This window comes from Trachypithecus francoisi, unplaced genomic scaffold (assembly GCF_009764315.1).
Source record: "Trachypithecus francoisi isolate TF-2019V2 unplaced genomic scaffold, Tfra_2.0 Lachesis_group12, whole genome shotgun sequence".
Classification (NCBI taxonomy): Eukaryota; Metazoa; Chordata; class Mammalia; order Primates; family Cercopithecidae; genus Trachypithecus; species Trachypithecus francoisi.
In genome coordinates, this window is record NW_022681457.1 from 85,753,759 (window position 1) to 85,765,911 (window position 12,153).

The following is a 12,153-nucleotide window of genomic DNA, read 5'->3' on the forward strand; positions in this document are numbered from 1 at the left end:
AATTTTCAAATAAACTTTTAGATAAAATAGAAAGTTCCTATATGCTCCTCACCCAGTTTCTCTCATTGTTTATATCCTACATTTCCATAGTACATTGCATTATTTTTCTTTTTTTTCAAACCCAGGATAATCTCTGTATATAGTACATTACATTTCCATAGTGTGTGTGTGTGTGTGTGTGTGTGTGTATATATATATATATATATATATGTATTTTTTTAAATTTGAGACGGAGTTGCTCTGTCGCCTAGCCTGGAGTGCCAGTGGTGTGATCTCAGCTCACTGCAACCTCCGCCTCTCAGGGTCAAGCGATTCTCCTGACTCAGCCTCCCAAGTAGCTGTGATTACAGGTGTGCATCACCACACCTGGCTAGTTTTTTTTTTTTTTTTTGTATTTTTAGTAGAGACGTGGTTTCACCATGTTGGCCAGGCTGGTCTTGAACTCCTGACCTCAGATGATCCGCCTGCCTCAGCCTCCCAAAGGGCTGGGATTATAGGCATGAGCCACTGCGCCTGGCCCCATAGTACATTTGTCAAAACTAAGAAAGTGCCATTGGCATATTCCTAACTAAACTCCAGATTTATCTGGATTTTTGTTTTTTTTTTTTTGAGGCAGAGTCTCGCTCTGTCGCCTGGACTGGAGTGCAGTGGCCGGATCTCAGCTCACTGCAAGCTCCGCCTCCTGGGTTTATGCCATTCTCCTGCCTCAGCCTCCCTAGTAGCTGGGACTACAGGCGCCCGCCACCTCGCCCAGCTAGTTTTTTTGTATTTTTAGTAGAGACGGGGTTTCACCGTGTTAGCCAGGATGGTCTCGATCTCCTGACCTCGTGATCCGCCCGTCTCAGCCTCCCAAAGTGCTGGGATTACAGGCTTGAGCCACCGCGCCCAGCTTTATCTGGATTTTTACCAGTTTCTCCATTAATGGCCTCTTTCTGTTCCTCTGGTACCCACTGCATTTAGCTGTCATGTCTCCCAGGCTGCTCTGATCTATGTATGGCAGCTTCTCAGTCTGTTTTTCATGACTCTGATCGTCTTGAGGGGGACTGGCTAGGGATCCTGTAGAATGTCCCTCAGCTGGGGTTTGACTGATGCTTTTCTCGTGATTTAACTGGAGTTATGAGTTTGGGAGAAGAATACCATGGAGGTGAAGGGCCCTTCCCATCACATAGCCTCAGAAAGTTGAGGACATCACATGGCATCACTGAGACATTCACCTCCATCCCTTGGTTAAGGGAGGGTTTGCCAGGTCTCTCCCCTTGCAAGTGACTATTTTTCCCTTTCCCTGCTCTGTTATTCGGAAGCCAGCATTGACCTACTTTCATAGGAAGTTGTAAATGAAAGATCAGTTGGTGTGACGATGAGGGCAGTGGGTATTTAAGAGTGAGAGGGTAGTAGAGAACGTAGTGCCAGAGAGCAGGGTGTCCAAGAGCAGGGCCAAAGGGGTTCAGAAAGTCTTCCTTACAATGTGAGCGAGCACTGCTCCCAACCATCGGAGGAAGTGGGGTATGGTGGAAACCATCACAGCAGGGGATGGTGAAGAAGTGTATTTCATGTCATCTTCTGGCTCTATGGTGTGGCCCACTTGAGAGCTGAATCATCTGAAACAGTTACTGCCCATGGGCCTGAATGGGGCCGCTCTCTGGAGACGGTGTGGTTAACACTCATGTCTGCTCCCTCCGTCAGCTGGCAGTGTTTATTTACTATGCTGTGTGGAAGCCTCAGAAACAGTGGATCACCTTGGACACAGGCATCTTGGAGAGTCCCTTTATCTACAGTCCTGAGAAGAGGGAGGAAGCCTGGAGGTTTATCTCATACATGCTGGTACATGCTGGGTAAGCAATGACAGTTAAGCCCCTGGTATCAGAGTTGATTATATCGTTGTAACCTCTAACATTTGTTGAGTGCTTTATTATTGATAAGGCACTTTCATGTCCCTAATCTTCACAGCAACCCTAAGGAGTAGGTATTGCTCCCGCTGTTTTATGTCTGAGGCTTGGAAGACGTAGTCATGAAGGCTGAGGTGGGCAGATCATATGAGGTCAGGAATTCGCGACCAGCCTGGCCGATATAGTGAAACCCCATCTCTATTAAAAATAAAAAAATTATTCAGGCATGGTGGTGCATACCTGTAGTCCCAGGAGGCCTAGGTGGGAGAATTGCTTGAACCTGGGAGGCAGAGGTTGCAGTGAGCCGAGATCGTGCCACTGCACTCCAGGCTGGGGGACAAGAGCAAGACTCCATCTCAAAAAAAAAAAAAAAAAAAAAGGTGTAGTCACTTGCTCCAAGTCACACAGCTAAGTTGCAGAGCTAGGACCTCAGCACACTAGTGCTAACTCTAAGGCCAGTATATCTTTTTTTTTTTTTTTTTTTTGAGATGGAGTCTCACTCTTGTCGCCATGCTTGGTGCAGTGGGGTGATCTCTGCTCGCTGCAACCTCCACCTCCTGGGTTGAAGCGATTCTCCTGCCTCAGCCTCCTGAGTAGCTGGGATTACAGGCACCCGCCACCAGGCCGGGCTAATGTTTTTTTTTTTTTTTTTTTTGAGATGGAGTCTCGCTGTGTCGCCCAGGCTGGAGTGCAGTGGCCGGATCTCAGCTCACTGCAAGCTCCGCCTCCCGGGTTTACGCCATTCTCCTGCCTCAGCCTCCCAAGTAGCTGGGACTACAAGCGCCCGCCACCTCGCCCGGCTAGATTTTTGTATTTTTTAGTAGAGACGGGGTTTCACCGTGTTAGCCAGGATGGTCTCGATCTCCTGACCTCGTGATCCGCCTGTCTCGGCCTCCCAAAGTGCTGGGATTACAGGCTTGAGCCACCGTGCCCGGCCCGGGCTAATTTTTATACTTTTAGTAGAGACGGGGTTTCACCATGTTGGCTAGGCTAGTCTCGAACTCTGACCTCAGGTGATCCATCTGCCTTGGCCTCCCAAAGTGCTGGGATTACAGGCATGAGCCACTGTGCCCATAAGGCCAGTATACTTTATATTGCATTATAACTGCCCAATATTAGTATTTATTTAGGAATATTAATAAGAAGAGACCAACTCATTGCAAAACCAAAAGCATGTTCCCCTAGTTGTCTAATGTTGTTAAATATACTCTTTAGGCTATGAAAATGGTGGTGCTGAGTCACCAGTCTCCTCCTCCACCACCATACATCAGACAAAATTTAGTTCATGGCCGGGCACAGTGGCTCATGCCTGTAATCCCAGCACTTTGGGAGGCCAAGGTGGGTAGATCACCTGAGGTCAGGAGTTTGAGACCAGCCTGACCAATATGATAAAACCCCACCTATACTAAAAATACAAAAACTAGCTGAGTGTGGTGGCGTGTGCTTGTAATCCCAGCTACTCAGGAGGCTGAGACAGGAAGATTGCTTGAACCTAGGAGGTGGAGGTTGCAGTGAGCCGAGATCACGCCACTGCACTCTAGAGTAGGTGATACAGCGAGACTCTCTCTCAAAAATAAAACAAAATAAATTTAGTTCATGAACATATTGATGAGTGTATGATACTGTTATCTGTCTGGAATAATACTGGTAATAGGAGATGCAGTGACCGCCATTTAGTTTTGCCTATAGTTTCTTTTCTTTTTTTTTTTTTTGAGATGGAGTCTAGCTTTGTCACCAGGCTGGAGTGCGGTGGTGCAATCTCGGCTCACTGCAACCTCTGGTTCCCTGGTTTAAGCCATTCTCCTGCCTCAGCCTCCTGAGTAGCTGGACCAGGCCCAGCTAATTTTTGTATTTTTAGTAGAGACGGGATTTCACCATGTTGGCCAGGATGGTCTCAATCTCCTGACCTTGTGATCCGCCTGCCTCAGCCTCCCAAAGTGCTGGGATTACAGGTGTGAGCCACTGCCCCCAGCCGCCTATAGTTTGTTAAATGCTGATGGCCTTTCATGAACTCACCCAGCATCCGTGATCCACCATGCCCACTGCAGACAACGGGCAGCTCCCTGTTGGCCCCACCTATCTGGTGAACTCTTGTGGCCTCAGGTGGGGCCAACCTTGTCTGTGCAGTTTACCCAGCCCTGTACTTGAAAACAACCTGTAGCTGGGGTGTGGTGGTGTGTGCCTGCAGTTCCAGCTACTTGGGAGGCTGACAAGGGAGGATTGCTTTGAGTCCAGGAGTCTGAGACCAGCCTGGGCAACATAGAGAGTGTCTCTACAAAAAAAAGAAAGTTAAAAATAAATAAAAAAATAAAATAGAGGCTGGGCACAGTGGCTCATGCCTGTAATCCCAGCACTTTGGGAGGCCGAGGTGGGCGGATCACAAGGTCAGGAGATCAAGACCATCTTGGCTAACACAGTGAAACCCTGTCTCTACTAAAAATACAAAAAAATTAGCCAGGCGTGGTGGTGGGCGCCTGTAGTCTCAGCTACTTGGGAGGCTGAGGCAGGAGAATGGCGTGAACCTGGGAGGCAGAGGTCGCAGTGAACCGAGATCATGCCACTGCACTCCAGCCTGCGTGACAGCACGAGACTCTGTCTCAAAAATAAATAAATAATAAAATAAAAATAAAATAAATAAATAAATAAATAGAAAGGATGACACTTTGGCTTAGTGGCTAAATAGGCATCAGGACACATGGCTCAGAGGCTTGACAAATTGGGCAAAATCACCAATTGCTTAGTTTCCATTTAACGAGTATATCCTGAGCAAACATGACTCCTGCACACAAGGACTTTAAGATGATAAGAGGGAACATGTCAGTTAAATAGCTATGTAAGGCAGTACAGTATTATAGTATATAGTAGGCTGGGTACAATATACCTCATAAGGTTGTTGTGATTAAATGAGACAATGGCTATAATTTTCACTGTGCCTAACACATAGTAAGGCACTTAAAAAAAATTTGCGGCCAGGAGCAGTGGCTCACACCTATAATCCCAGCACTTTTGGAGGCTGAGGTGGGTGGATTGCTTGAGCCCAGGAGTTCAAAACCAGCCTGGGTGACATGGTGAAACCCCCCTCTCTACACACACAAAAAAAGAAAATTAGATGGGTACAGGGTGTGTGCCTGTAGTCCCAGGTACTGGGGAGGCTGAGGTGGGACAATTAAGGAATCCTCAGGCCCAGGAGATGGAAATGTAGTGAGTCAAAGTCGAGACACTGCACTCTAGCTTAGGTGAAGGGAGTGAAACCCTGTCTCAAAAAAAAAAAAAAAAAAGGCCAGGTGCGGTGGCTCACACCTGTAATCCCAGCACTTTGGGGGCCGAGGTGGGTGGATCACGAGGTCAGGAGTTCGAGACCAGCCTGGCCAATATGGTGAAACCCAGTCTCCACTAAAAATACAAAAATTAGCTGGGCGTAGTGGCGCACGGGCAGAGGTTGCAGTGAGCTGGGATTGTGCCACTGCACTCCAGCCTGGGTGACAGAGCACACTCCGCCTGAAAAAAAAATTTTTTTTATTTTTGCAAGGCTGTGTAGGACATACCATGTATAGGATTATATAAATTAGGAATGTTTTGGATGCAAGTACCAAAAATATCTAACAGGGCCTTAAACAGAGGTTATTTTTTTCCCATATAAGACGCCCAGAGAGGCCAGGCATGGTGGCTCATGCCTATAATCCCAGCACTTTCCCAGGCCAAAGTGGGTGGATCACCTGAGGTCAGGAGTTCAAGACCAACTTGGCCAACACGGTGAAATGCTGTCTCTACTTGAAATACAAAAATCGGCCAGGTGGGGTGGCTCATGCCTGTAATCCCAGCCTTTGGGAGGCCAAGGCAGGCAGATCACATGAGGTCAGGAGTTCGAGACCAGGCTGACCAACATGGAGAAACCCTGTCTCTATTAAAAATGCAAAATTAGCTGGGTGTGGTAGCGCATGCCTGTAATCACAGCTACTCGGGAGGCTGGGGCAGGAGAATCGCTTGAACTTGGGAGGCAGAGGTTGCAGTGAGCCGTGATCATGCCATTGCACTTCAGCCTGGGCAACAAGAGATAAACTCTGTCTCAAAAAAAAAAGAAAAGAAAAGAAAAAAGAAAAAAAATACGCTGGGCGTGGTTGCGGGCACCTGTAATCTCAGCTACTAGGGAGGCTGAAGCAGGAGAATCGCTTGAACCTGGGAGGTGGAAGTTGCAGTGAGCCAAGATCATGCCATTGCACTCCAGCTCGGGCAACAAGAGATAAACTCCGTCTCAAAAAAAGAAAAGAAAAAAAAATTAGCCAGGAGTGGTGGCATATGCCTGTAATCCCAGCTACTTGGGAGGCTGAGGCATGAGAATTACTTGAACCCTTGAGGCAGAGGTTGTGGTGAGCAGAGATTGCACCACTGCACTCCTGGCTGGGAGACACAGCAAGACTGTCACACACACACACACACGCACAGAAAAAAGAAAAAGAAAAAAAGAGTTGTCTGCTAAGAAAAATTAGAAAATGGAATTCTAGTTAAGCAAATCCTTAACTAGAGAAAACACATGAAAGTCTGTTCATCTCCCAGGGAAATAACGGCTTGGTTTAGTCATAATGTGTGACAACTGTTGTTTGTCTCTGCAGAGTTCAGCACATCTTGGGGAATCTTTGTATGCAGCTTGTTTTGGGTATTCCGTTGGAAATGGTCCACAAAGGCCTCCGTGTGGGGCTGGTGTACCTGGCAGGAGTGATTGCAGGTCAGTGTTCTGAGGTAACACAGAATCAATACCCCTGGGCTCTTAGGATTACAAGCAAAGGAAAACACACTTATAGTAAGCTTCTTTAAGTCAAGATTTATTGCACTCCTCATATGTGCTAGGGAATACACTAAACCTTAGAGATCACTGAATTAGAGATACTATCAGCAAGCTACGACAAGTCATTGTGCCTGTCCTCAGGTATCTCACACTAAAGACGGGGTTTTGCATAATTCAAATTGCAAGTATGCGGGCGCTCCCACCTGTAATCCCAGCACTTTGGGGGCTGAGAAGGGTGGATCACTTGAGGCCAGGAGTTCGAGACCAGCCTGGCCAATATGGTGAAACCCTGTCTCTACCAAAAATACAAAAATTAGCTGGGCGTAGTGGCTCACCCCTGTAATCCCAGCTACTCAGGGGGCTGAGGCACCAGAATTGCTTGAACCTAGCGGGTGGAGATTGCACTGAGCCAAGATTGTGCCACTGCACTCCACACTCCAGCCTGGGCAACAGAGCGAGACTCTGTCTCAAAAAGAAAAAAAAAAAAAAAAAAAAAGAAAACTGCAAGTAGTTTGGTGTATAGGTACGTATTTGAGTAAAGGCCTAAAGCCAGATCATGAAGGCCCTTATATGTCAGACTAATGATTTTGAGAAATAGCATGATCAGATTTGCATTTAAGAAAGACAACTTTAAGAGAATGTAGAGAATAACCAAAGGAGCTCTAAGACTGGGTAGGTACCAGCAGCCTATGTTAGTGATCTCTAAAACTGGGTGCGCCTAAGATGATCCATTATGGCATGGGAAGAAAATATTAGAACTCCCATCCATCCGTTTGTTTATTTATTGGAAGCATTTTTTAAATTAAACTTTTAATTTTGAGATAATTGTAGATTTACATGCGGTTGTTAGAAATAATGCCTAGAGGTCTTATGTACCCTTTAAACCAGCGATCCTCAATGGTGACATCTTGCAAAACATTAGTACTGTATCACAACTAGGACACCCACGTTGATATAGTCAGGGTGCAAAACATTTTCAAACCATATGGATCCCTCATGATGCCTTTTTATAGCTATACCGTTTTCTGTCCCACCCTCCTTTACCTCTGGCAACTACTAATCTGTTCTCCATTTCCATAATTTTGTCATCTGAAGAATATTGTATAAATGGAATAATCCAGTATATACCCTTGAGGGATTGATTTTCTTCACTCAGCATAATTCTCCGGGGATTCATCTAGGTTGTTGTATATGTCAATAGTTATTGCTTTTTATTGCCCAGTATTTATTCCATCAAATGGGTATAGCATCGCTTGTTTAACCATTCACTCAATGAAGGTCATCTGCGTTGTTTTCAGCTTTTGGCTATTAGGAATAACACCACTCTAAACACCTGTGTATACGTTTTTATGAACATAAGTATGGGGTTTTGTGAACAGAGTTTTCATTCTCTAAGATAAATGTCCAAAGGCACAGTTGTTGGATCATATGATAGTGGCATATTTAATTTTTAAATTTTATTTATTTATTTATTTTGAGATAGAGTCTCACCCTGTCACCCAGGCTGGAGTGCAATGGCGTGATCTCGGCTCACTGCAACCTCTGCTTCCCAGGTTCAAATGATTCTCCTGCCTCAGCCTCCCGAGTAGCTGGGATTACAGGTGCCCGCCACTACACCCAGCTAACTTTTGTATTTGTAGTAGAAATGGGGTTTCACCATGTTGGCCAGGCTGGTCTCGAACTCCTGACCTTGTGATCCACCCACCTCGGACTCCCAAAGTGCTGGGATTACAGGTGAATTTTTAAAGAGAATTCTTTAGACATTAAACATTTAAAGAATATTTTCTAGAATGTCTCTCCCATTTTACATTCACCCTAGCAATGCCTAAATTATTCACATTCAGCATTTGATGTTGTCATGATTTGTTATTTTACCTGTGTTCGTGATATGGAAGGGGGGAAGGGAAGTGCTGGGTAGGGGAAGGCATAGTGCCTGGCTAGGGCTCCACCTCCAGGCTGGTGCCCACGGACCTACGTGAGGACAGACATTTTTGTTTTCCTGCCCAAATGTTGCATTCCCCAATACCACCCTGACTTGCCATGCACCCATCCTGTGCCTATAAAAACCCTGAGACCCTACCTGGCAGACACACAAGTGGCTGGATGTGGAGAGGAACTCATCAACAGAAGATGACAGGACAGACGCCAGCAGGCCACTGACCAGCAGAAGGATGTGGAGTTTGGCTGGGGCAGTCAGAGGAGATCCCGGGCTGCCAAGTGGCCTGACTTCAGGGGAAAACCATCGCCCTTCTGGCTCCCCCATCTGCTGAGAGCTACTTCCACTCAATAAAACCTTGCACTCATTCTCCAAGCCCACATGTGATCCATCCAATTCTTCCCATACACCAAGGCAAGAACCCTGGGATTACAGAAAGCTCTCTGACCCGGAAATAAGGCAGAAGTAAATTGAGCTGACTAACAGAAGCCACCTATGGACGCCTAAACTAAAAGAATGCCCTGTAACATGTGCCCACTGGGGCTTCAGCTGTAAATTCAACCCTAGATACTGCCATGGGGTCAGAGCCCCACAGCCTGCCCATCTGAATACTCCCCCAGAGGTCTGAGCAGCAGGGCACTGAAGAAGCGAACCACATCCCCATCGCACGCCCTGTAAGGAGAACGAGGGAACTTTTCCCATTTCACTCCTAAGTGGGTAGTGATAGCTGATCATGGTCTTTTTTTTGTTTTGTTTTGTTTTGTTTTGAGACGGAGTTTCACTCTTGTTGCCCAGGCTGGAGTGCAGTGGTGCCATCTCATCTCACAGCAACCTCCACCTCCCGGGTTCAAGTGATTCTCCTGCCTCAGCCTCCCAAGTAGGTGGGATTACAGGTGTGCACCACCATGCCTGGCTAATTTTGTATTTTTAGTAGAGACGAGGTTTGTCCATGTTGGTCAGGCTGGTCTCAAACTCCTGACCTCAGGTGATCCGCCTGCCTTGGCCTCCCAAAGTGCTGGGATTACAGGCGTGAGCCACCATGCCCAGCTGATCATGGTCTTAATTTGCATTTCCCTAATGGCTAATGACGTTGAATATCTTTTTTGTTTTTTTTGTTTTTTTTTCAAATTTGGAGGGACATTCTGAGAGGCATTGTTGAATATCTTTTTATGTGCTTATCTGTCATCTGTCTATCTTCTTTAGTGAAAAGTCTCTTCATGTTTTTTGCCCATTTTCTGACTTTTTTTTTAACTGTTGAATTGTGAGGGTTGTGTGTATATTCTAGATGCTAGCCCTTAGCTGAATATGTAGTTTATAAATATTTTCACCCAGTCTGTAGCTTGTCTTTTTATCCTCTTACCAATGTCTTTCAGAGAACATGAATTTTAAATTTTCATGAAGTCTAACATCAATTTTTCCATTTATGAATGGTGCTTTTGGGGTTATGTCTTAAAAACTTTTCACTGAACCTTAAGTCCTGAAGATTTTTTCCAATGTTATCTTCTAAAAGTTACAGTTTTATGCTTTACATTTATTTATTTGTTTGTTCACTTTTAGAGACAGGGTCTTACTTGGTTGCCTAGGCCGGAATGTAGTGGCACCATCATAGGTTACTACAGCCTGCAGCCTCAAACTCCTGTGCTCAAGTGATCCTCCGGCTTTGGCCTCCTAAAGTGTAGGGATTACAGGCATGAGCCACTGCACCAGGCCTTATGCTTTACTTTTTTGTTCTTTAATTTTATTTATTTATTTATTTGTTTTGAGACAGAGTTCCACTTTTGTCACCCAGGCTGGAGTGCAATAGTGTGATCTCGGCTCACTGCAACCTTCACCTCCCAGGTTCAAGCAATTCTCCAGCCTCAGCCTCCTGAGTAGCTGGGATTACAGGCGCCCACCAACACGCCTGGCTAATTTTTGTATTTTTAGTCGAGACGGGGTTTTGCCATGTTGGCCAGGCTAGTCTCAAACTCCTGACCTCAGGTAATCTGCCCACCTTGGCCTCCCAAAGTGCTGGGATTACAGGCGTGAGCGACCATGCCTGGCCTTTACTTTTAAATATGCAACCCATTTTGAGTTTGAGGTCTGTTTTGTTTGTTTGGCCTGAAGACACCCAGTTATGCTAGAACAATTCCTTGAAAGGACTTTTTCCTCCTTCCTTGAATTGCTTTTGCACCATTATAAAAAAATCAGTTGCCTATAGTTATGTGGGGGCTATTCTGGGTTCTTTTTATTCTATCAATCTCTATGTCTATCCCTCCACCAAAACTACATAGGCTTGCTTACTGTAGCTATATAATGAGTTTTGAAATCAGAATGATTCCTCCCACTTTATTCTTTAATTCCTTTGCCTTTCCATATAAGCATTAGAATAATTCTGTTTATAGCTATAGAAATTCTTGTTGGAATTTTGATAGGAATTGCCTTAAATCTGTACATCAATGGGGGAGAACTGATATATTTTCTATATTGAGTGTTTCAATCTATGAAGAGTGTCTTTTATTTATATCTTCTAAATGGTGTTGTATTTTAAATTTCAGTGTCCATATGTTCATTGCTAGTATACAGAAACACAATTGATTTGTGCATATTCTTTTTTTTTTTTTTGAGATGGAGTCTCGCTCTGTCGCCCAGGCTGGAGTGCAGTGGCGTGATCTCTGCTCACTGCAAGCTCTGCCTCCCGGGATCACGCCATTCTCCTGCCTCAGCCTCCCGAGTAGCTGGGACTACAGGCACCTGCCACCACGCCTGGCTAATTTTTTGTATTTTTAGTAGAGACAGGGTTTCACTGTGTTAGCCAGGATGGTCTTGATCTCCTGACCCATGATCCGCCCGCCTTGGCCTCCCAAAGTGTTGGGATTATAGGCGTGAGCCACCACACCCGGCCTGTGCATGTTATTCTTATACCTTGCAACCTTGCTGAACTCACTTAGTAGTAGGGTTTTTGTTTTGTTTTAGATTCTTTGGGATTTTTCATGTCATCTGCAAATCATCATGTCATCTATAAATAGGGACAGTTTATTTCTTCCTTTCCAGTCTGTTTCTTTTTCTTGCCTTATTGTGTTGGCTAGCACTTCAAGCACTATGCTGATTAAGAGTGAAGAGAACAGATGTTCTTGCCTTGTTTCCAAACTTAGGCAGAAAGCAATTAGTCTTTTGCCACAAAGTGTAATGTTAGCTGTAAGTTTGTTTTTTTGGGGGGTTGGAGTCTAACACTGTTGCCCCAGCTGGAGTGCAATGGAGTGATCTCAGCTCACTGCAACCTCTGCCTCCTGGATTCAAGCGAGTCTCCTGCTTCAGACTCCCAAGTAGCTGGGATTACAGGTGCCCACCACCATGCCTGGCTAATTTTTTGTATTTTTAGTAGAGAAAGGGTTTCATTATGTTCGCCAGGCTGGTCTCAAACTCCTGACCTCATGATCCGCCTGCCTTGGCCTCCCAAAGTGCTGGAATTAGAGGCGTGAGCAACCATGCCTGGCCTGAGCCACTGTGCCCAGTCGTTTTTGTTTCTTTTATCTTGAGACAGAGTCTCTGTCACCCAGGCTGGAGTG

The 12,153-nt window shown here is 45.5% G+C and overlaps 1 protein-coding gene across 5 annotated transcripts in view; it reads left to right on the top strand.

The window, feature by feature from the left end:
• RHBDL2 (rhomboid like 2) overlaps positions 1 to 12,153 on the top strand; it is a 55,239-nt gene that overhangs the window by 26,315 nt on the left and 16,771 nt on the right. For all 5 annotated transcript variants that reach the window (XM_033227037.1, XM_033227035.1, XM_033227034.1 and 2 more), the window contains 2 exons: positions 1,684 to 1,832; positions 6,497 to 6,609. In XM_033227037.1, coding sequence (XP_033082928.1) covers positions 1,684 to 1,832; positions 6,497 to 6,609 — 262 coding nt within the window. The remainder of the gene's footprint in view (positions 1 to 1,683; positions 1,833 to 6,496; positions 6,610 to 12,153) is intronic.